This window comes from Sus scrofa, chromosome 3 (genome assembly GCF_054392235.1).
Source record: "Sus scrofa isolate SSC_HxYL_T2T_F1_AM1 chromosome 3, Sscrofa_HxYL_maternal_Yorkshire_Landrace_v2.0, whole genome shotgun sequence".
Taxonomy (NCBI): Eukaryota; Metazoa; Chordata; class Mammalia; order Artiodactyla; family Suidae; genus Sus; species Sus scrofa.
This window is the reverse complement of record NC_139385.1, coordinates 46,683,429-46,707,183: the sequence shown is the minus strand read 5'-3', so window position 1 is coordinate 46,707,183 and position 23,755 is coordinate 46,683,429. Positions and strand designations below refer to the sequence as shown.

The window sequence follows — 23,755 nt, the reverse complement described above, 5'->3', positions numbered from 1 at the left end:
CCTGTTGCACTCATGTTCCAACCCGTCTCGGCTCTTTCGTGTCCGTTTGACTCCTTATTTGGAAAACGGCGGAGGTCACCCCGTCCCCACGTCCTCTGTTGTCCCGCTGACGTGACCACCCCAGCTCCGAGGCGCACAGCCTGTCCCGCGCCTGTGCCCTGGGTCCTCACGCTCTCCGCCCGCCCCGTTTGCAGTGTTCTCCCGCGGCCTGAAGAAGTCCTCGCAGGAGCTGTACGGCCTCATCTGCTACGGGGAGCTGCGCAAGAAGATCGGGGGCTGTGAGTACCGTCGGCGCGGCCCTGCTCCCCCGCCTTCCGTCCTGCCCACGCTTTCCTGAGCAGGAAACCTGCAGGGGAACGTAACGACCACGTGCTGTCCTTTAGATGCGCCGGTCAGGGACCGCGGCCTCGTTTGTGCCTCTGCCCCATTCGGGCACGCCCTGCCTCGCCCAGCCTCTGTCCCCTAAGAATGAGGATGCTCTCCTGCAGCCCCAGCGTGTTGGGCATTTATCACGCGGGCACCGCGCTTGTACCTGACCTGCTGCCCGTGCCTGGGGCCCTGGACGTCCACCACGCCCGTCGGGACACTGGAGGGTGGGACTCGTTTGGAGCTGCAGTGTCTCGGGCTTTGGCCGAGAACAGCCCATGCTTTGTGGGCTCTCTGGTCCCCGCACTGAGGGGCCTGGGCCCGGCCTCAGCAGGGCTCCGAGTGTGCTCTCACCTGCTCCTGGGAGAGGCACCCATGTTCTGGCCTCTCACTCCCCGTGCCCAGGCGAGAGGGTGCATCCTTGCCTCCCTAGTTGCGGCTTGTTTACCTGTCACGTGTGTTGGAAGGGCACAGCCCCCCCTGCCCTGGGCCACTCTGAAGGTCAAATAAGATCCTAGTCACCCAACATGTCACAGCCGTGCACAGGTGTGGACTCGGCAGGAGGGAGGCGGGGTGGACAGCCCTGGGCAGCCCACCCTTCCTGGAACAGGCCAGAATACCTAGAGCCTCTGAATGAAGGGACAGGCGGCCTGGCTCCCCGCCCCGTCCTGCAGTCCGGGCACTTCCAGAACGAAGCCCCAGCTCCTGCTCTGAGGGTCTGAGGGCCTGGAGCCCTGCTTCCCGGGGTCGCCCTCCTCCCTCTTCTGGGCAGAGTGTGGGGCTGGGTGCTGGGCCCTTCTCCCAGACCCACACCCGAGCCTCCCAGCCTGAGGCCTCCCTGAGGGAGCCCAGCCTCCCCTCTTGTTGGCTCCTTGGCCTGTCGCCTGGGCTCCCTTCCCAGGCGGCCTCTGCAGTTGGACGTGGCTGTCTTCCTGCCCCCCTCCAGCTCTTGTCGCTCCTGATCCTGTTGGCGACCCCTGGTAGGTCCTCCTCGGCCGCTGGCACCGCGCCCAGGTGCCCACAGGCACACACGTGCGCCTTAGGGCTCCCCAAGCTGCCTCAGAGCTTTCTACCCGGGGAGCCTCCCTTGGAGCCCCCACTCTGCCTGCCCGCCCCGGGCCACGGGCCAGGACACCCGTCACGGCCTCTGGTGAAGCGCGGTGGGGAGGGAGCTCACTGGGTGAGCCTGGTCCGCAGTGCCCTGCACACAGGGGCAGCCTTTCTGGGCTGTGGGGACCATGTGTCCGAGCCCAGGTGGTCAGCGGACTCCGCGTTAACCCAAGTTTTCTGACTGAGCCGTTGGCTGTGCCCCTGCCCTGGTCCTGGTCCTGTGACCTGCCTTCCCTCGTGTCCCCACTGCTGTGTGAGCCGGGCGGTACTCTGACCAGGGCCTCGTTTCTGGTGGCAGTGGATGGCTATTGAGAGACAGGTCACCCTTTGCGCCAGGCCAAGGACCCCTAGGCTGTTTGCAGCCCTCGCCAGCTTGTTCACATGGCTTCTTTTCAGAAGCTGGTTTCTTGCACAGCACCTGTCTGGCTACCTGAACCCCAGTTGTTGTGGCTCCACCCAGGGGCCTTCTGTCCATCCATCCTCGAGTCTGCCGGACACAGGACCGTGGGCCTGGCTCCCCCGTCTCAGGCTCCCGCGTGGCCGGCTGTCGGGTGCTCTGGCTGTCTCCCTCTAGCCTTCGGGTTTCCCGTCTTTGTCGCGCACCTGTGCCTGCTGTGAATTCTTCCTGTCCTTTTTTACCTGAAAAATTGGTTTTATTTTCATTCCTAGAAGGTGTTTTGTTGGGTGTAGAATCTGATGATAGCTTTTTTTCATGGTCACCAGCCATTTATGTGTCCTATTTCTTCGCAGAGGGTGTCTTGTTTTTCTCTGGCTGCTTTGAGGTTTTGTCCTTGTCTTTGGTTTTTGGCCTGGCTGTGTGTCTGTGGCCTGTTGTGATTCCCTCTCCCCAAATACTCAGAGGAGGTCAAAGACTCTCCCCGTGCCCCCACCACCACCCCCCCGCCGCCGCCACCGCTGCCACCCTGGCCTCTGTTACTCGGTTGCTCCCTTTCTTTGCCGCGTGTCCTGAGGGTGGACGGCAGGGAGGCAGGCCCCAGCCTGTCCCTCCGCAGCCTGAGAGCCTGGGGCGTGGGTGACCTGGAGCCCAGAAGGAGAGGCCCCCAGGAGGGGGATGCGGAGGGGCTGTGCAGAGGCAGCAGCGGGTGGGCGCAGAGGGGGCCAGGGTTCTGCCGCGGTGACACGTCGGAGCTCCAGGAGCGGGGCTGCAGGTAACGTAGGTCACCTGCTCTGGGGGACCCTGCATATTCCGTGAGCGACGGGAGTCCTGTGGGCTTCCTGTTGGGCTGTGTGCCTGGCGCTCGGCGTCACGCGTGTGTGTTTCCTTTCAAGGCATGGACGACAAGAACGCCACGAAGCTGAACGAGCTCATCCAGGCAGGGTGAGTAGATCCGCGCTGGGAGGCACCGCCTCGCCCCTGGGCTCTGCAGCCCCGGCCCCCAAACGCGGGCCGGCGTCTGCCCTGCCCTGGGTCGGCCCGTCGGGTCCTGAGCTCCTCGCGGTTGAGCCTGACCCCCTCTGTGAGGCACCCCGCTGCTCGCCTCTCGCCTTGGCCTGGCGCGTCCTGTGCTGTCGAGTCTCCTCTGGCTTCTGGAAGCCCCCCAAGCCCGGCCTTCGGGTTGCATCTTTTTGGGCTCCCGGCGCTTCCTCTGAACGCCGTTCTCGCCTCCGGCCCACTGTGCCTTCTGTCTCGTCCCACCCTCCGTTCTGCCCCCGGCTCTTGGCCTCCAGCAGCGCACTGTCCTGGTTACACAGGTCCGCTAGGGCCCCTCAGCCCTGATGCCGTGATCTCTGTGCCAGAGATGCCTCGCCTTGCGGAAGAGCTGCCAGGCCCAGCCCTGGCGTGCCTGGGGCAGCGGCTCCCCGAGGAGGGCCTGTGCTCTTTAGCCTGGCAGCTGGCCCTGCTCTTGGCCACTGCGTGGAGCCCAGCCTCTCCCGACCCTGCACCCTGTCTGTCAATGGCGTTAACTCTCCAAGGGCCTCCGTTCTCTTTTCTGGGTAGAGGATCCCAGGCCTGGCCCCCACCTGTCCGCTTTGACTCCAGCATCAGCACAGCCTGGAATGCGCCTGTGTCCCGGCCTGTCTTCCCGGGAGAGGCACCCCCAACTTCGCCCTGAGGCCGCCCCCTGGCACCTGCCCCCCAGGCCCCTGAAGCACTGCAGGTGGGCCCAGGTGTCCCCCTTGGCCCTAGGCCTCCCTCGCAGCTGCCCTGGATCAGACTCCAAGGCACAGCCCCGGCTGCCTGCTTGTCCTTGTGGGATTTCTCCCCGGTGTGGGGCCCCAGGTGGTGGTCGCCCTGTCTCCCCCACCCCACCAGAGCTCCTTCGCTGTCAGAGGGACCCGCCTGCCACCCCTGACCCCCGCTGCTTGGAGCCTGGCTGTCCTGGAGGTCAGGCTGCCCCTTGGCCTGGTGCTCAACCTCGGGTTCGGTGCCTGCCGGCCGGGGCTACACTACACATTTCTGCTGTGGCTCCAGCCCCCGTCCGCTCCAACGCAGGCCGCTGTTCTCCAGGCCTGATGTCTGGGCAGCCACCAGCGTGGGGGCCGCCTGGGAGGAGCCAGGTTGTGTGTCTCACCGCCACGTGCAAGAGCAGCGCTCGCCCCGGTGGCCGCTTCCACTGAGTGCGCAGAGCCTCTGGGTCGGGAGTTGGGGGACAGAGGGAGGGAGCCCACGGCCTGGCCCTGGCTGTTTTGTTCGGTTCCTGTTTTAGTGGCTTCGTCGTTCAGAGCTCGGTTAGGCTTGCGGGAACATCGGGTGCGAGCGCGGAGGTCTCCCGTGTGCCCGCCTCTGCACGTGTCTTGAGTGGTGCGTGGTTACAGTTCACGAGCTGGTGTCACCAGGGTCTCGGGCGGGATCAGGGCTCTCGGGTGTTATGCCTTCTGGGGATTTTGATGAACAAGGTGGGCTGGGTCCACCTTTCCATGATCCTGCAGGGTAACCTCACTCGCCCTGGAAATCCTGTGCTCCCACCACCCAGCGCTCTGCCTCAGCCCCTGGCAACCTCTGACCTTTTAGGGTCTGCACAGTGGCCTTTTCAAACCCGCAGCAGTTTAACAGAGTCCCAGTGAAGAGCCAGGACGGCCCCTCGCCCCCACATGCCCTGCGCTGCCCCGGGCACCCCCCCCCCCGTGTGCTCCGCCCCTGCCGAGCTCGGCTCCCCTGTAGCCCCGCCTTCCCCAAACTGTGCGCTCGGCGGCATCATCCCGTGCACAGCCTTCCAGGGCGGACGCTTTAGCTCTGTGGGACCCCCTCGCGGCCGTCACGTGGAGGGTGCCTGGTCAGTGGCTCACGCTGTGGAAAGGCGTCCAGGCGTGGCTCTTCTGCAGTGGCCTCACCCCAGTGTGGGACGTGGGCTGCTCGCAGCGAGTCAGCGCCTCGGCCCTGGCCGCTGGGGGCTTGTTTCACCTCCCGTGCACACCCCCGGGAGGCGAGGGCAAGCGGGGCGAGTGTGAGATGCTGCCAGGCGGCGCCAGGGGCACGCGGGTACTCCCTCGCTCCCCACCTGGGTCTTGAGTCTCTCCTCTGGAGCCACCGCGGCGGTGACCTGGCGTCCCCCTGATGGCCGCGGTGGCAAGCGCCTGCCCATCCCAGGGGCCATGCCTCTCCCAAACTTGGGCCTGTTCCCTCATCACCCAGCGACCTTTATACGCCCTCCAGCCGTCCTCTGGCACGTGGGCTGGAACTTTCTCCCAGTCTGTGGTCTCGTGGGTCTCCTTAGCAGCATCCTTCAGGGGGCAGAATTTTCAGCTTTAATGCTGTCCCATTTGTCCTCTTTTTTTTTATGGGTTGTACTTTCAGTGTCCCATTTGAGAAGTCGTTACCGAACTTAGGGTGACAGAGTTTTTCCCTCTGTTTTCTCCTGAAGTCTTTATGGTTTCACTTTCAAATCCATGATCACCTGTGAGTTACGTTTTGTACAGGGTGTGAGCTTGATGCCAAGGTGCAGTTTGTGGCCCGTGGGGTCCAGTTGTTTCCGCGCCGTCTACTGAAAGGTCTTTCCTGCCTCCATTTGCTGCTTTTTCACCTGTGTCTGAGGATCGTTGACCGCCCTGTGGGTCTGGGTCCAGGTTTGTTTTTTTTTTGTCTTTTTAGGGCCACACCCTCAGCATATGGAAGTTCCCAGGCCAGGGGGTCAAATCAGAGCTGCAGCGGCCGGCCTACACCACAGGCACAGCAACACCGGATCCTTAACCCACTGAGTGAGGCCAGGCATCAAACCTGTGTCCTCATGGAAACCAGTCAGGTTCACTGATGCTGAGCCCCAGTGGGCACTCCTGGTTCCAGAGTTTGAATTCTGTTCTGTTGACGTCGTGTGTGTCCTTTTGCCAACAGACGTTGGTTTTTAAGAACAAAGCAAACAGCCTGAAAAGTGAGACAGAGATGGGGGGAAATTAGTGGGGTGCCTGTGGAAAAGTGCCCCTTGACTCGAGACCAGAAAGCATTCACTTCCTGCCCCTGCTTCTCACGCAGGCCTCTTCCAATCAGCTGTCAGTGTCCTTTTCATTAATCAGTTGTGGTATTAGATGAAGGCGTGCATTCATCGAAGAAAGCTCTGAGATTAAATCTCATTCCTTCGGTCACAGCTGGCAGCATAGACTGTGGCACGCGCTTCTCAGGTATATCCACCTTGCAAGGGAGCCACTCGGTCTCTGCCCAGCAAGGAAAGCCCGACCCCCACGCGGCACGGCTCCTGGGGGCTGTTGGTCAGCCTGACACCTGCGGAGGTTCCCGTGGGACCCTCTGCGTTGTTCCGTCTGAGCAGAGGTCAGGGTGCTGTTTGCCTGCACGTGGCACCGCCGAGCCCGGGCTCGCCTGCGCCCACGCCGGCCTCCTCCACTCGTGGAGCGTCCGTATGTAAGAAAAGGACATGGATAGTAACCTCAGAATGCGTCTCTAGTCGTGAAGAAGGGGCTGCTCACGTTCCCTTTAAAAAAAAAAATAAAAGGAAGTCACGGAGCAGCAGCGGAACGGATGTGCTTGTCGCAGACGGCCGCTGGGCTCAGCCCTCTGCTCTTTGTCTTGCCTGCTCCTGTCGTGCACCCTGCGGACCAGCCGGGCACAAACATCCACATGTTTTGGAGCCTTTATGGGAGGGGACTGTGGGGTACCCTGGGTCCCTGTCCAGCAGCCCCTCCAGCATCGTCAGCACACCCTCGGGGGCACTGCTGCCGTCGTTCCCCTGGCTTGAGGGGGTTAAGACCCGAGCCTTCGGTCTCAGTGGAGACCCTGCTTCCTGCAGTCTTTCATCCTCCTAGAGTCACCCCACTGACACACTGGGGTCACGGCTGGCTGCCCAGGGTCCTCCTGCCTCGTGGGCTGGGCTTCCCCAGTCTCTCTGCTCCGTGGTGTCCTGCGTTTGATTCCCTGCACAGGAGCAGCTCCATCGGCGTTTGGATGGGTGGACAGATGGACAGGCGGATGGAGGGCAGATGGATAAATGGGTGGATAGAAGGGATTGCAGCTACCACGGACGTGTTGACGCTGGGCCTTGAACTTGCCGTGTGGACTGACTTTTCCCAGCTTGCAGTCCTGACCCCCATAGGGGCCTTTCCACCTTTGCTTCCAGCCCCGCAGGCTCTGGGGTGAGGAGAGACCCAGTGTCTGGGGAGTCGAAGCTCTGGTGCTGAAGTTAGCGCTGTTTTTGTCCAGGCGGGGCCTGAGGCTTTGTTTCTCCAGAGCTGGAGGGTGTGGTGAGGAGCTCTCGCCCTGGGCGGGGGAGGCCTGCTAGCTTCTCCGTTACTCCGTTACCCACGTGCACTTGAGGCTGCTTCTGCTGCCACCTTGCAGGACGTGGGCGTGAGAGCCTTTCCTCTGCAGCCTCCAGCTCGAGACTTTTGCTGGCATCCTGATCCCCGATTTTGGGCAGTGTGGCTTTAGGATAAAGCTTTTGAAAAGGTGTACAGGTAATACAGGAATGATTCTTATAAAAATGTCATCAGTACAAGGGTGTATAAGGTATAAAAAAACCCCAACTGTCCCGTCTCACATCTCTCTCTAAAATATACAAGTACAAATAGAACTATGTTCAGATGTAAATATATAACTTTTCCACGTGTTTAGAATCGCACCATATGCATGCTGCAACTTTTTTCCCTGAATATTTCTTAGAGATCAGAGAGCAAGTCGAGAAGTAGCTCTCTCCCCTGGAGGGTCACGGCTGGAAGTTGGTCATTGGAAAAAGTTGGTTAAAACAGGGAGTAATAGCGGAGAGGCCAGGAAGACACAGTAGAGGACCGCGGAGCTGACCTCCTCCCCCAGAGACATCAAACGTGCGTCTGCATGTGCAGCAGTCCTCCTGGCAATCTTGCACAAACCACACCGCAAGAAGGATCCCCACGGAGCTGGGTAGGACGAAGGGAAGGGGAGAAAGGGCTCCGGAGGGAGACCTGCACCCTGGGAAGCTCCCTTGCCAGCTGGGGGGTCCACTGGGACAGAATCAGAGGCCCAGAGGAGAGGCGGGAGTAGCCCTCGGCCCCCGGTGTGGAGAGAGCGGCCAGGCACTGAGGTGCAGCTCGTGTGGACAGACCGGGAGAGGACTTGATGTGGCGGCGTGCAGACAGCCCAGAAGTCCACGGCACGGAGGTGGTTTCGCCTCAGGAGCCCCGTGGTCCACACGGAGGGAAGGGCCGTGGTGCGCCATAGCGCCTCATCAGCATCCTGCTCCCGCAGGGCCCAGACGGAACTTTGTGGGCACACGCATGGAGGCGGGGCTAAAGTCTGAGCCAATAACCAGCCTTCCCAGTGGAGGCAGCCCTGAGGGCGGTGCTGGCAGCAGGGATCTTGGTGGGCGTGCACACCGGGTGGCAGGTGGGGTAGCAGAGGCGCGGTCCTGGCGGATGGCTCTCATCCAGAAGGTGCTTTCCCATCCCATCTGCCTCATGCTGCGGCTTAGGTCCAGGTCTGGGAGCGTCTGCTGCACACCTGGGAAGCGGGCCCTGCCCCCGACAGGGCTGTGACGACCGCAGAGCAACATCCAGGGCAGGCTCTGGTCACCACAACACCAAATACAGCCCATCCAGGGCACAACGGCCAGCACACCCTGAGGAAGGACCTGGAAGCATCCACACCAGAAGCAGCCCTGGTGCCAAGACCCTGGAGTTGCACCGTCTGCACAGCACACGCCCACTGAGACAACCCTTCAAGACCACAGTAGGCAGGAGTTTTTCTTAGATTCAGAGTGTCCGAGAAATGTGAGTAAAACGGAGACGGAGGAACTGCTCCCCTTTAAAAGAACAGGATGATGGCAGAGGGGCATCTGACGGCAGCGGAGTTCTGACGAGACTGAGGACCAGAGAGGGAATGTGACCTCCCCAGAGTCACAGAGTCATAGGTGGAGCTGGACAAGAACCTAAGCCTATAACTGAAGAGGCCAGAGCTCTTTCTGTTACACTCGTGGGACACAGCCCCTAAGATCTTTGCAAATTAGGAGTTCCTGCTGTGGCACCATGGGATCGAAGGTGTCTGGGGAGTGCCGGGGCACAGGTTCAATCCCTGGTCCTGCACAGTGGGTTAAGGATCTGGGCAGCTGGGGCCTAGGTCATAACTGCCGCTCAGATCTGATCCCTGGCCTGGGAACTCCGTATGCCATGGTGTGGCCAAAATAGAAGAAAAAATAGGTATTTGCAAATCATCTTATGGGGAAAAAGGCCTAAAGTCAGAGAAGTGGTGAAGCTTCCTTGGATGGGTTGATCGAGCCAGCATTGGGTGGGTTAGAGGGAAGCGGAATTTCTGTGGCCCATCTTCAAAATCCAGTGTCAGAACACCAGCTGCATGTTTTACTCTTCTTCAGGGGGAGAGCCGCACGCAGAACAGTACGTGAATGTTGTGTTAAAGACGTCTCGGTGGATAAAAACATGTTTGCAAAGTGGAAAAGGCAGGGGTGTGAGGACTCTGCTGCCTGCAGTTTATTCAGACACAGGACACCAGTTGGGGACAGAGTCCACTCTGGATGGTGCAGGCTTCTGCCGGTGATGCAGCCCTTTCCTGGAAGCAGCTCTTCCCGCAGACCAGTGATCTCGTGTGAAGCTTGAAACTTTTAAACCTTTAAATAAATTAATGTTTTTTAAAAAACAGTGGAAATTCCCTGAAAGAACGATGAAACAGATTTCTCTAGTGTACCAGATGCCGAGTGCAAAAAGGAGGGAATGAAAGTGCAGAAGGATTTAGGGCTGTCAATAGAAATGCAGATCCCTGTGGCCAGGAGCTAGAAGCTGTGACAAGGAGCCAGTCACAATCAGACAGCTCAGGTGATGAGGTGAGAACTGAGCCAAAGCAAATTAATGGCAAAGTGAATAGTGCCGAGGCGGGAGTGAGCCACATGGAAGGTAGGGTCATGGAAACCTCCCACCCGTTCAGCAGACAAAAAGAGAAACGGAAAAAAGGGACAGCAGCACAGGGGATCTGTGGGATGACACACAGCATGCCAGTCTACACACGACAGGGATCCCAGAAGGGAGAGGAGGGGCACGGAAGATGTATTTGAGGAAATGACGGCAGAAAACGTCCCAAACCTAAAGGAGGAAACAGATACCAGGAGGCACAGAGGGTCCCAGAGAAGATGAGCCCAAACAGGCCTACTCTGAGACATTGTCGCTGCGGTGGCCAGAGTTAAAGAGAGGATTCCAAGGGCAGCAAGAGAACCCCTCTAGGGCTCTGAGACAGTATCGCTGCGGAAGCTTTGCAGGCCAAAAGCGAGTGGCCAGATGGATTCGATGTCCCGAAAGGGAAAGGCCCGCCACCTGGGACACGCTCCCCAGCGCGATCATCACTCGGAGCAGAAGAGGAGAGATCGTCTCCATCACGCAGAGACTAAAAGTCCACAGCAGTACTAAGCCTGTTCTGAAAGAAACGCTGCAAAATCTCTCTAAATAGAAAAGAGACAACTGATAGGAAAGGGAAACGTGTGAAACATTTCTGTGAACGCCATGTCCACAAGGAACAGCGAAATGGGAAGATGTCTGATGAGACGCCACCACCCCAAGACCAGGGAGAAGGAGCAAGAAAATGATGTGGCTCTTTCAGAGTGTGTTCGGGCTCCCAGGATGACCAGTCTCAAACAAGCAGATACGGTTATGGGTGAAGATCCGTGCCAACCGTGGTAACCACAAATCAACAGCATACAAGAGATTCACAAAAACAAACAAAACGGACATCAAGTGTACTACGAAAGAAAACCATCAAACCATAAAAGGAAAAACAAGAAGAACAGAATAAAGAAACCCAACATCAGCCGGAAAACAAGGTTTAACGTGGCAGTAAATACCTTCTCACCGGTTATTTGCGATGTCAGTGGACTAATGGCTGTGATCAGGACCGGCAGAGTGGATGGTGCAACAAGAACGTGCAACGTGCTGCCTGCGAGAGACCCACCTTTGGGAGAAAGACGCATGGAGATTGAAAGTGAGGGGGTGGAACAAGATAGCTCGTGCAAATGGAAATGACGAGAAGGTAAGGGGAGTGATACTCACAGCAGGCAAGGTAGACCTCAAAGCAAAGCTCATAAAGATACTATCTAATGCTAAAAAGATGGACATAGGAAGAGAATGTTATCCTCATTAACATACACGCACCTGACATTGGACCACCCAAACACATAAGTTCTCGCTGATGTTAAGGGAGAAATTAGTGGGAATTCTGTGATGGCAGGAGATTGATCTTCCAGACAGAAAGTCAATTAAGGCAGCAGGAATTAACCCAGTGGAGCAGCTGGACTTAACTGAGAACTACAGTTAAAGGAAAAGAATTACACCTTGGTTTCAAGCACACATGGGCCGTTCTCTAGGGCTGACCACATACTAGGCCACAAAACAATCCTCAGCGAGTTTAAAATGAAAGACATCCTGTCAGGCATCGTTTCTGACCACAGTGGCGATTTTTTTATTGATCCTTTGGTGAGACACACACTTGTGTGCCTTCACCTGCGGTGGGTGACTGGCCAGTGCCTGCTCTCTGGGGCTCGATCCTGGGCTTCCTGGGCTTTCTGTTCAGAGGCTTCCACAGAACAAGCTCACAGGGCCCAGAGCAGTGGCTTGGGGTCCTTCCCCGTTGGCCCTGATCTTCGCTAGTTGTCTCGAGCCCGCTGAGTGTGACGGCCACCTTTTAGAAACAGTCTGCCTTTGAGTATTTCAACAGTGTTCCAGGGTGTCTTTTCTGAACTCTTTTTTGTGGCTTTTGTAGTCATTTCATTAGTTAGTAGTTGTATTTCTTTAATTTACGTAATCCTGACATTATATGAATCACATCCCAACAGCTGTGACAGATTTGGGGCAGGCACCGCCGACTCTGGACCTGCCTGCAGGTCAGGGGCCCCGCAGCCCTGGTTTGCGGAGGGACTGGGGATGATGCTGACACGGAGATGGTCAGTCACCTAGAGGAGGGTGGAGAGGTCGCCAAGAGGAGGGAAGGCCCCGAGGAGCGGCGGGCAGTGCCGTCTGACATCTGGGGCTCCAGTGAGCGGGCTCTCAGGTGGGACAGCAGGTGCCTTGGGCTCGCCAGGCAGGAGGGCAGGACACGTGCTGACCTGAATGGCAGGTGGCATCTGGCGGCGTGCAGCGTGCCCAGCAGGGTCCTGCCGAGTCAGGGATCTCGTCTCTGTCTTGTGCATCCGCCCATCATCCCGGGAGCTCCTTGGGTGTGTATGGGGCCCCTTGGGCTGAGCACGCACTCCGGAGACCAGGTGGCGTTGAGCCGGGGTGCTCCAACCTCCGTCCGTGTGGGACAGGCAGGCCCTTGATTACTGCCCTGGGCGGGGGCAGCTGTCCCTGAAGAGGCCTCAGCGCGTCTTTAAATCCCCTCTCCCAGGGCCACCACAGTCCGCTACAAAGGGAGGAACCTGCGGATCAAAGCGCCCATGTGCCGAGCCCTGAAGAAGCTCTGTGACCCTGAAGGTAGGTCACCCGTGGCGGGAGGAGGGTGTGTATCCACGGGGACACGGGCTGAGCTGGGACAGTCTTGGGTGGCCCTGCCCGAGCCTGCGAGGCCCTGTCCCCCCCATGGACAGTTCCGGACCGTCCAGCTCAGAAACCACTGCCGTCCTTGGCCGTCCTTAGGCAGAGCATCCGAGGCGTTCGAGCGCGTCTCCCCGCATCCTCAGCCCCGGCGTGGCGGATGTGCGGTGTGGCCTCGTGGGTGCTGCCGGCCCGCTTTCCCCGCAGGCAGGCCGCCACCGGCTCCTCCCTGGTTCCCTTCGCTGTCTGGCCGAGGGCCTCCTTGTGCCGGGCTCTCAGGGCCCCTTCCTGCCACAGGCTTGAGTGACGAGGAGGACCAGAAGCCGGTGCGCCTGCCCCTGAAAGTCCCTGTGGAGCTGCAGCCACGCAGCAACCGTGCCTGGGCCCGGGTGCAGAGCCTCGCCCAGAACCCGCGGCTCAGGTAACAGGCCACGTGTCTGCGGGGAGCGGGGCGGGGCCGTGCTGGGGCTCCCTGGGGGCCCTGGCCAGCAGACCTCCCTTGCCCCCTGGTGCTCTGACACCTCCTGAGGGCCGCTTGTCGTGGCGGGGCTGGGGCGGGGTGGGGAGGAGGCGCTGGCTGTGGGGGCCCGAAGCGCGATCGGCAGCTCAGAGCCAGGGCGGGGGTCGTGCGGCCGAGAGCGTCGCACGGGGACGTTGTCTGGACCGGACGCCAGGGGCTCTCTCCCGCCTCGTCCCCGTAAACCCCTCTCCTTTCTTCTGCCACCACCCCGGTTGGTGCCTGACTTAGGACGCGCGGGGCTGCCCTGGGCACGGACCGCTTTCCACCTGTAGGTTAGTTTTTCGATTCAGGCGACATTTCTGTGATGTGGAATTAACCACGAGCCCTGTCTAGGGGCCCGGTTCAGGGGCGTAGGTGCCTTGTCAGTGTCGTGACCTCCAGTTGCAGAAGATTTCACCCCACCGAGGAAGCCCCCTGCCTGCTGAAGGCTGGCTTCCCACCCTCCTCCCCCTCCCTCTGCCCAGCCGCCGCCGGCCCACTTCTGTCCCGGCAGGTCTGCCTGTTCTGGCTGTTGCGTGTGGGCAGAATCACACTCGGGGCTTCTGTCGCCTCCCTCAGAGCAGCGTGGTCCACGGTGTATCGTGTCGTGGCCTGTGCTGGGACTTCCTTCCTTCCACATGTGTTTTTACTTTTTGGGGTTTCATGAATGCTGGGCCCACCCTTCTGGAACCCAAAGGGAGCTAGTGGAGGGGCGGGTGGGTTGTGGGCACACAGGATGGGATTTTTTTCTTGCAGCCTCATGCGAGTCTCCTGTTGTCTCATTTTAAAGGGTTAGGGTTTGTTTGCTCTGGTTTGCTTTTTTTGGGCTGTGGCACATGGAAGTACCAGAGCCGGGGATGGAATCCGAGCCGCAGCTGCAGCAGCTCCGGGTCCTTAACCCAGTGTGCCACAGCAGGAGCTCTCAATGGGTTCGTTTCCTCGAGACAGAGCCAGTGGCTCTGCAAGGACAGGATGGCTCTGGTCTCGAGACCGCGGACCTCCTTTGCTGCCGCGGCCGCTTCAGAAGCCCTTTCCCCACGTCCCAGCCTCCGGCCCCGTGTCCTTTCTGTGTAGGATGATCGTGGAGCTCCATCGCAAGGTCTCCAGCCTCATCGAGTTCTTGAAGCAGAAGTGGGCGCTTCACGAAGTGCGAATTGTATCTTTTTCCTGCCGGAGCAAGTGCCCCAAACCCCAGAGCCCCTGTTCCCGAGAGTGGGGTCTCCCTTCTCAGTCCTGGGCCCGCAGTGGGACCCCAAGAGGTGGTGGCACGGGACTAAAACCCACGGCCCCTCGTTCTCTGGGCCGGATCCGAGCCCCCTTCTGACCTCCTCGCATCGGAGGACTGTCCAGCCCGCTGAGCTGAGTGAGCAAGGAGAGCCCCAGACGCAGGTCTTCCCGTCTGTCCTCAGCTGGCTTGCAGCCCGGCCCAACCCTGGCTGGGAGGGCGAGTGTCGGGCCCGGTCCCTGACGGAGGGAGGGCCCATGGCCCCGGGTGCAGACTGCTGCAGGTGGTTCCTTGACAGGCGCTCAGCGGAAGGAGCGGCAGCTGCAGGACTCCTTCCCGGAGCCGTCGCAGGAGAAGGTGGCGCTGCACCTGTTCCCGGGAGAGAACTGCACCCTGACGCCCCTGCCGGGGGTGGCCCGTGTGGTGCACTCTAAGGCCTTCTGCACAGTGCATTGGCAGGAGGGAGGCCGGTGCAAGCAGAGCGCCAAGGACACCCACACGTTGCCCCCAGCCCAGATCCTGGGCATCCAGAGCGGGCAGGGCACAGCCAGGGGCCAGCTCAAGTGCCCGCGGGGCGGTGCTGAGGGCAAGGGCGGGGTGCGGCCCCCACCCTCCACCGACGCCTCGCAAAGCTCTGGGGAGAGTTCCCCGGAGAGTGCCCCTGGGGAGGGAGCCGCCCCAGGTTTCAGCAGCCTGGATGCTCCCGACAGGCTGCCCCCTGGGCTCCAGGACGCTGGCGGACGGCTTGAGAGGACCCCTGTCGCCGCGGCCGCAGAGGGCGGGGATGGCCCTGCCCGAGAGCCAGGGGCCCTGGCCTGTGCCTGCGGCCAGCTCCCGGAGCTGGAGGACGAGCTCTCCCTGCTCGACCCCTTCCCCCGCTACATGAAGTCCTGCCAAGACCTCATCATCCCCGAGCGGGGCCGCTGCGCAGACCCGCGGCCCTCTGGGCGCACCTCCCCAGAGACGCGCGCGCCTAGCAGTGCAGAGGTGGCCGACCTTGCCCGGGCTGGGGCACTGTCCCCCATCCGCGTCCCGCCTGGCCTGGAGCCCCAGCCGGACGTTTGCACTAAGGACTTGGCGGATGCGCCTGCGGAGGAGCCCCCGCCGCCTCAGGGTCAGCCGGCCGCCAAACCGCCGAAGGACGGCCCCACCGGCCGGCTCTCCCAGCAGCTCCACGAGGAGGGCTGGAACCTGCAGACCTCCGAGGGCCTCACACTGGCCGAAGTCTACCTCATGATGGGCAAGCCCAGCAAGCTGCAGCTGGAGTACGACTGGCTGGCGGTGCTGGGCCCCGAGGGCCAGGCCTCGGGCGGGCAGGCCCAGGGCCCCTGCTCCGGCTCCCCGCCCGCCGCCTTCCACAAGCAGCGCCTCCTCAGCTGCCTCCTGAAGCTCATCTCCACCGAGGTCAACCCCAGGCTGGTGAGTGGGGCCGGGGGCAGGGCCCTGCTGGAGAGGGAGCAGCTTGGGGATGGGTGGCCTGGGGCGCCTGTCCCTCCCTGGAGTGGCGCGTGGAGCCTTCTGCAGGCGCGAGCCCTCCTGGGGCTGACGCAGGCCTTGGCGGCTGGGCCCCGGTGATCCCACTGCATCTGGACGTGCGGACCGAGGGCCCAGAGCCTTGGGCAGAGGCCCAGAGGCCAGGAGCTGAGCCAGGAGGGGCTCTTCTGGCGAGTGGTGTTGCAGGTGTCTTCAGAGGGAAGTGGAGTCGGTGGTGGCTGGGAGGCGGGAGGGGCTGGACCTCCAGGAGGCAGTTCCTTCCCTGGGCTCATCTCCAGGCCCAGCAGCAGCTGCGACGGCCTTCGGCCCGCACGAGGGGAGGCCAGCCAGCAGGGCCCACACACCTGCCGGAAGGTGCTGCGCCGGGGAGTCTGGTCGGCTGTCCTGGCAGAGAGCAGCAGCCGGCGCCAGGTCGTCCAGAGGGCGGATGTGTGCTGGGAGGTGAGGTGCACAGGTTCCAGGAGGAGCAGGGGGAACCCAACAAGGTGGCCACACCTAGAGCCACACATGAGGCTTGCCTGGGGCACTGCTGCGACCTGCGGCCGCCTCCCGCTGGACCCCCAGGAGAGTTGCCCGTTCCCAGGAGCCTCTCCCCCGCGCCATGCTCCTGTCTGCTGGCTCCCGGCGGCGCTCAGCTGAGCATGCGCCGGGTGGACGAGCACCATGTAGCCCACAGCTTTCTGAGTGTGGGCGGGGCCCAAGGGCCAGCAGTGGACTTGGGGTTGGGGTGTGGAGGTGACCTGCGGGCAGCTGTGGGCAATGCCTCGGTGACCGGACAGAGGTGCTGAGTTGGGCGTCAGGAGCAGAGACCAGGGAGACGGGCTGGGGTGGGGGCAGGGCCAGTTCCCTCGGGATGGAGGCTGGGCAGAGCCAGGCCCTGTGAAGGCAGGACCAGGACTCAGCCAAGGGGCCGGCCTTGGCCTCAGCTGGGAGAGGAGCGGAGGAAGTTGGAACCCGGGCCGGGCCGTCAGCGCCGAGGTCCCCAAGGTGGCCTTCCTGGCCGCAGTCTCCGCGGGGTCTGGGATCGCAGAGGTGCGGGTCATTGTGGCCCAGGAGAGCGAGTATCGATGCCTCAGGTGTGAGGACTGCTGGCTGGAGGCCCCAGAGGAGGCTGGGACCCGGAATTGGAGATGCTGGCCTTGGAGTTCCCGTTGTTGCGCTCCTGAAACGAATCTGAATAGTATTCGTGAGGATGCAGGTTTGATCCCTGGCCTCGCTCAGTGAGTTAAGGAATCGGCGTTGCCATGAGCTGTGGTGTAGGTTGCAGACGCAGCTCAGAGCCTGCACTGCTGTGGCTGTGGTGTAGGCCGCAGCTAAAGCTCCAGTTCGACCCCAAGCCTGGGAACCTCCATGTGCTGCAGGTGCGGCCCCGAAAGAAAGAAAAAAATGCTGGCCTGGCGCCGCAGCCCCTGGGCGCATGGTGGGTTCTCTGTGGGAGGCAGGGGCGTGATGAATGCAGGAAAGGCGGGGTGGTGAGCATGGTTGAACCGGGAGAACTGGGACGACGACGGAGTGGGGGCTTCGCAGCTGCAGGGGCAGGAGGGAGGGCAGAGGCGTGTAGCAGGGATGTTTCCAGGGCGGGGCCCCCTTGGCAGCCAGCTGAGGGGAGGCAGCAGCCTCGGAAGTGGCTGATCAGACCCTGAGGTTGGTGTTTTGACTCAGCAGAGGGCTCCTGGGCTGAAATTGTGTTGGATTCTAGAAATTAAACCTGTGTTTCCTTCCTCTTACTCACAATCAGAAAAAGCTTTAAAAAGGCGAGTCCTGCCGCTTGCCATTCAGTGTCCCTCCCATCACTCTGCGGCTGTCTGTCTGTCTGTGTCGCCAGGGCAGTGAGGACAGAGGCTCCCGGAGGACACGGGCGTCTCCTGGGAGCCTGCCTGCCCTGCGCTCCCGCGTGCCATGCAGCGTGGCACACTCAGGGTCTGCGAGCCCTCTCCCGGGCACGCACTCCAGAAGCGGTGTTTCGGCCCGTTTCATCCCAGGCTCCGGAAGCAAACGCCAGCTCGGTGATCTCGGCGAGGCCCGCCCAGGAGGAGCAGTTGGCGACGCCCCCAGGAAAGGTGGCGACTGTCAGCTCCCGGAGCCCGCGCTGCCCTCGAAACCAGGCTGCCCTGCGCCACAGCAAGGCCTTCTCACCCAGCCCTGCACCTTGCTCCTCAGGTGAGGCTCAGGTGGCCCCCATCGGGCACAGGGGCTGTACCACGGGGACGCCTCTGGCCACAGGTAGTGTGCAGACCCTGGAGCCCCTCCCGGGAGGGTGAGAGCAGAGCCTGTCCTGAGAGGCTCCAGAGCTCTGGGGTGCAGGAGCCGACAGAGGCATGGGGGGACCCTTGCATTCTGGTCATCGTGGGGGCTCTTGCTCTGTGAGTTCAGCAGAAGCCTCGTGTCACGCCGGCTTGGTGGCTTAAGGCTGAGAGGTGGCTGCTTTCGGAGTCATGAGATTGTTTTTCTTTTCAACGTGAGTACTGGACAAAGAGGCCTCAGCACTTGAGCGCACGTCGTGGAAAGAAAGACGGGCTTACCTGCTGGTCCACACTTGTGTCTGGAAATCATTTAGATTCAAGTCCTTTGTTGGGTTACGTGGCACCTAAAACCCCAGGATGAACACGAGCTGTTTTCTTAGTTTTTTTTCTCTTTAAAACACCCCCCTACCCCCAGATCATTGTGGCCAGAATCATGAATTCTGCATGAATTTTAAAGAAACGTGTGTGTGTCCAGGGGCCCTGCCCCCCCTCACCGGGCACAGCCGGCACCTCTTCGCCCATGGCTCCGGGGGGCGGGATGGCAGGGCCGAGGACCCGTGCCCCAGCGGGCGTGTGCTCGCCAGCACCTAGGCCGTTCTGGCGTCTCAGACGGCTCCTGCTGGCCGGGGTCTCTGTGGTGAGGTCCTGGGCGTGTTTTCTGGGGAGCGGTCTTGCCCCTGCTCGGTCTGACGCGGGTGGGTGCCCCAGCTTCGGTGCCAGCATCCTGATGAGCTGACGATGCTCTGGCATTATTCCCAGTGCACTCCATGGCGCTTCGCTTCACAAAATTCCCTTGGAACTGCCGTGTCTGGAGGGGCCCGCCTGTTAAAGGCTGGAGAATCCCGTTTTCCTTGAGAGCACGTGGCGGCGGCTCTGGAGACACTGAGCCTGCCGCGGGGCCAGGCCACCACCCGCAGCCCTCGTTTCTGGCTTCCCTCCTCCTGGTGGCTCCCAAGCAGGCCAGCAGCAGACTCTGCATCCAGGGTCCTTAAGGGCAGAGGCCCGCTACTCAGATGCTGGTCACGGCAGGGAAGGTATTCCTGATTCTGTGAACTCTTCAGTGGCTACACAGATTCCCTCTGGGGCTGTTTTCTGTACAGTTCGATGTTGAGACCAAGGACCAGCAGACCATGGGCCACAGCCTGCTTGTCGTAAATAAAGTTTCATTGGCACACGGCCACGGCCACGGGCTCGCATGTGGTCTGTGGCTGTGTTTGTGCCGCGGCCGCAGAGCTGGGTTCAGCCAAGGCCGTGGCGCCCTCAAGGTTGGCGTTTAGCATCTGGCCCCATCCCCAGGAAGGCTGCTGGCCTCTGCCCTGCGCTAGTGGATCTGGAAGGTCCTCTCAGCTTTCGGAGCCTTTGAAAGGGAATCTGCCCCCTGAGATCAGCGCAGTGGGGAGGGCCTTTCTCGCGTCAAGGGAACCTCTGATCTGCGTGCGGAGCGGGCACTAGAACTGCGGGGACAAAGGTAGAGAAGCGAGGTTTTTACAGGAAATCCGACCGGTTCTTAGAGCGAATTCCTTCCGGGTGGAGCCCCGTCCCCACGGGAGGTGTGGTTAGGGTGCACGGTTGTGTCCTGCTGCCTCCTCCTTCCCTAGGTTTGAGAAACCCTCCCAGACCCCTCTTGGTGGCTGGTCCCTCCAGTGCTGGAAGCAGTGACTCAGACGGTGGCCTTTTTGCTGTCCCCACAACGTTGCCACCCAATAGCCGACATGGGAAGCTCTTCTCTCCCAGCAAAGAGCCAGAGTTGACTTTGCGCCAGCATCTGAACTCCATCAGCGTAAGTCGGCCCCACCCACCCTGCTTGCTGCTGCTGGCCCGGCTTTCTGCCCAAAGCTCAGCACCCGGCGCCGTTTGCCTTACAGATGCAGTCGGACTTCTTCTTGCCAAAGCCCAGGAAGTTGCGGAACCGGCATCTGCGGAAGCCGTTGGTGGTCCAGGTGAGGTGCCCTGCCCGCCCGCCTGGTCCCGCCTCGGGCCTGGTCTCTCCCTGCACTGGCCGTGCTGCCCGGACACGCTGCTGCTCTCCCAGGTCTCGGGTTGCCTGTGGGCTGGAGGCTCCCTGCCCCTTCCTGCTTCTGCACAGGTTAGAGTAGCACCCGGGACCCCGCTGCTCCTGCACATACGGGTCCTCTTTGCACAGCAGGAAAACCGCTTGCAGAAAAGACAGGAAGCTCTCGGGATTCAGGTTCCAAGAAGACCCCAGACGGGCACGTGTGGGGGGATCCTGAGGATATCTCTGTACACGCGTAGTCAGCGGAAGACGCTGGCCGGAGCCCAGACCTCTCGCAGGGTCTAGGGAGGACCCTGGGTACCGTCTGCAGGCCAGGAGGGGGGCACGTGAGATAGGGCGTGTTTACTTGGGGGTGAAAAGAGCACAAGAGGTACTCGGGACCTCGGCCCCTCTGCGTCAGGAGCAGGAGCTGTACTTTCTTCACCCACATGTGAGGGGACCTAGGCGACGGGGCGACTTGTCCTCGGCCAGTGGTCATAAACATTTACAGGCCTTGTGGCGGTCCGGCCACATCCGGCTGGTGTGGTTAACGGTGGATCATTCAGATGCTCCCCGGTCTTCCCGGGAAGGGTGGGTCCCCCAGGCTCTTTTCACAGAGGACCCCGCGTCCAGGGGCCCAGAGTCGGTGGAAACGAGCCGTTCTCAGACCGTCCTCATCCCTTCACAACCAGAACACCACCCCCCACCCCCCACCCCCGCTGACGCTCAGCCCCCTGCTGTCGTGAATGGTCCTCTGCCACCCAGCGCGAGTCTCCCTGGTGGCTGCTGGTGCTGGCCTGGTTCACGGCCTGATCCTGGGCCTGTTTCCGCCCACAGAGAACGCTGCTTCCTCGGCCCTCCGAAAACCAGTCCCACAACGTCTGTTCCTTCTCCATCCTGTCGAACTCTTCCGTAACCGGTGAGCCCCGGGGCTCCTCAGGGTGGCTTTTCATTCCTTGCCCTCCAGGCCCCGTCTCCAGGAACGGTAGGCGTTTGTTACCTCGGTTCTGGAGCAACGCTTCAAGCCTTCCCGCATCCGTTCTGTCAACACGCGGGGCCCGGGGAGCGGCGCAGGCACCTGGACCCTGACTGGTCCGCAGACAGCCCCCAAGCCAGGGGCGCTCAGACAGCCCTGGGGGAGCACTGCCCACCCAGTTCCCCGCCTGGGAGGCCTCGTCGCGCTTCGCGGGGTGAAGGTGTTCCTAGGTGTTCCTAACCCTGACCTGTGCGGGCTGACTCCGCACAGGTCTGTGAGTGCAGAGGGCCTGGCCTTGAAGGGCGTCTGACACAGGGAGACCCCCAGACTGGCCCGCGTTCTGGATCTCATCATGGCAGCACGCACTCAGCTCTCACCTGCTTCCCACGCCTGCTTCCCAGGGCAGAAGGCCTGCGGGAGAGAGCGGGTTGCAGAGGCAGGGCTTGGTCCTGGGTCTGCTGCTCTCAGAGGGGCCTCTGGCTCGGCTCCGGTGGGAGACCCCCTTGATGGCTGTTTCCATGGTGTCAGCGTGACCACAGGCTCGAGCGGCCCCAGAGAGCACAGTGGGCCCCCGTCTCAGGGGACAGCTGGCTCCCCCCTGGGGCCCCTTTGGCCTCTGACCTCGCCGAGGAGCAAGTGTCGGGACGGTCAGGGGCTCCCGGCTTGGCTCAGCTTCCGTGATCCGGGCTGTGGCCATGACAGAAGCGTGTGCAGCCATGGTCATGCGACCAGAGGGCATGGGCTGTGAGGTTGGCATGCTGCTGTTCTCGTCCCCACAGGCAGAGGCTCGTTCCGGCCCATCCAGTCCTCCCTGACCAAAGCAGCTCTGTCTCGGCCCATCGTGCCCAAGGCCCTCCCGCCCCAGGCCGCGGGCCACCTGGCCAGTAAGTCTCCGCAGCTGCGCCGGCGGGGCCCGCAGGATGTCTCGTTTTCCTTTTCGGCGAGCCCTGGCGTCTCCTCTCCCTTCAGAAGGAGCCCCAGCCGTTCTCGCGTGGGAGTGAGGCAGGAGCCGGGGCTGTCTCCTCCTGGGTCGGGCCTGGGGGTTGGTAGGGCAGAGACGCCCATTCTCTGTCTCCAGGTGCCATTGACTTAGCGGCCCAGAGCGCGGGCATCATTCCCGGGAGCCCCCTCCCTGTCCTGGACGCCGAGGGCCTGTCCGGCATCTCCCCACTGTCCCCTGATGAGGTGACCGCCGCCGTCGCTGGGCAGGAGTCCACCGGCCCCCAGCAGAACAGAGACCCGCTCCCCGCCGTAAGGGTGAGTGGGTTGGCAAGGGCTTCTCGGCGTCACCCGCGGCCTCGGGAGGGTCGGGCGTCCTCCTGCCCTTGTTTGGCAGCCGAGGCCCCGGGCTGAGGTCAGGCTGGACTACAGCGCTGCCTGAGAGATGCGCTCGGGGAGTGACAGGGTGAGCCGGAGAGGGTGGGCCCTGTAGACTGTGTGACACCGGAGAGTTCACGACCCAGACAGACGGACGCGGGGTCTGAGAGTCTGCCCGCGGGTCCCCGCTGCCGCGCGACCGTGGCCACATCAGGCTGTGTGCTCCCCGAGGCAGCGGCTTCTCCAGTTCCCATGTGCTGCCCCGAGGCAGGCGGCCCCGTGCTGGCACCTGCACTGACTCTAATCAACAGCGTCGGTTTGGGGGCTGGGGCCCACATTCGGAGGGCAGCGGGGCCTTTGCAAAATGCCTGCCTGGGGCCGCAGGGCGGGGCGGCCCTTGGCAAGCAGGTGCCTGCTGGCCCTTGGCCGTGCCTGGCGAGCGTGCAGCCTGCTCACCAGCATCCCGTCTGTTCTTTAGGGCACAGGCGACCCGTTCATCAGCGTCCCCTCAAGGCAGGAGCCAGTGGCAGACAGTTTCCAGGTACAGCGCGCAGTTGGCTGCCGGGCCGGGGGTCCGGGCTTCCTCCCATCTCGTGCCCCCTCCCCTCTGCCCAGCTGGCTGGTTGACCCGGTTCTGGAAGGACTCTTTTCTGGGTCGGGGACGAGGAGGTCATCAGCTGGGTGTCCCTTGGTGCTCGCCTTCTGTCCTGCAGGTGTGGGGACAGATCCAGGTCACCTCAGCCTGGCCTCCCGACCCTGCCAACCCCTGGGTTTCGGTGGAAGGACGAGGGCCTGTCGGTCTCCGTTGGCCGCGCTCTGCAGGGCCAAGCTTGGTCTCTGGTGGCCCCGGCTGTCGTGTCTGAGCGGTTCTCTCTGTCCCCCAGAACCCGCCCGTCCTCTCCTTGCCTGAGCTGTCCAAGGCTCCTCTCCACAATGGGCTCTCTGCTCCGCTGCCCCCGGCAGAGGCCCCCAGCACCCGGCTCTCCCCGCCCAACGTCTCCGCCCTGCTGGACATCTCCCTGCCCGGCCCGCCCGAGGACGTGCTCTCGCAGGGGGAGCCGGCCACGCAGATCAGCGACTCCATCATCGAGATCGCCATCAGCTCCGGCCAGTACGGTGAGGCCCTGCCTCCCGGCCCACTTCCGGCCTGCCGCCCTTCGGCCCTCCTGGGCCTGGAGCGTCTGCACCTGCGGGGCAGCACCGGCGGACGAGGCCCGGACAGGACCCGAGCCTGTGGTGGTCTGGTGGGACTGCTGGCCGCAGGGACAGAGCAGGCCCTCCAGCCCTCTGCAGCCGGGCGGTCCTGCTGGGCGGCTTTCTCCTTTCTGAAGCTGGGTAGACGCCTGTGGGGTTGCCAGCTCTCGGGGACAGTGCAGCGGTGGCAGTGGCATGGTTGGTGTGGGCTGGTCAGCACGAGGCTGTGGGCAGGTCACCGGCTCACGTGAGCCTTCTCTGCTCAGTTGGGAAGAGCCGGCCCCTCTCGGGCCATCTTAAGTAACTCGTGACGGATTTAGGTGATGCCCTTGGCACAGGGCCTGCTTCCATCTGCCGTGGCATGTACCCCTGCCACTGTGGCCCCGCAGGATCCACTTTGGCAGCACAGACCGTGCCGCCTGTGGCCTTCGTG

At 62.0% G+C, this 23,755-nt stretch overlaps 1 protein-coding gene across 8 annotated transcripts in view; it reads left to right on the top strand.

The window, feature by feature from the left end:
- Positions 1 to 23,755, top strand: part of CRAMP1 (cramped chromatin regulator homolog 1) — a 50,344-nt gene that overhangs the window by 19,880 nt on the left and 6,709 nt on the right. For 5 of the 8 annotated variants that reach the window (XM_021086822.2, XM_085017928.1, XM_085017927.1 and 2 more), the window contains 14 exons: positions 195 to 278; positions 2,767 to 2,815; positions 12,236 to 12,321; positions 12,679 to 12,802; positions 13,955 to 14,036; positions 14,412 to 15,524; positions 17,582 to 17,759; positions 19,441 to 19,622; positions 19,708 to 19,782; positions 20,673 to 20,754; positions 21,591 to 21,695; positions 21,890 to 22,068; positions 22,607 to 22,669; positions 23,013 to 23,244. In XM_021086822.2, the coding sequence (XP_020942481.1) occupies positions 195 to 278; positions 2,767 to 2,815; positions 12,236 to 12,321; positions 12,679 to 12,802; positions 13,955 to 14,036; positions 14,412 to 15,524; positions 17,582 to 17,759; positions 19,441 to 19,622; positions 19,708 to 19,782; positions 20,673 to 20,754; positions 21,591 to 21,695; positions 21,890 to 22,068; positions 22,607 to 22,669; positions 23,013 to 23,244 (2,634 nt within the window). Of the gene's footprint in view, positions 1 to 194; positions 279 to 2,766; positions 2,816 to 9,815; positions 10,883 to 12,235; positions 12,322 to 12,678; positions 12,803 to 13,954; positions 14,037 to 14,411; positions 15,525 to 17,581; positions 17,760 to 19,440; positions 19,623 to 19,707; positions 19,783 to 19,985; positions 20,755 to 21,590; positions 21,696 to 21,889; positions 22,069 to 22,606; positions 22,670 to 23,012; positions 23,245 to 23,755 lie in introns of those variants that run through there. The other 3 variants (XR_014840987.1, XR_014840986.1, XM_085017929.1) reach the window with 2 other exon arrangements.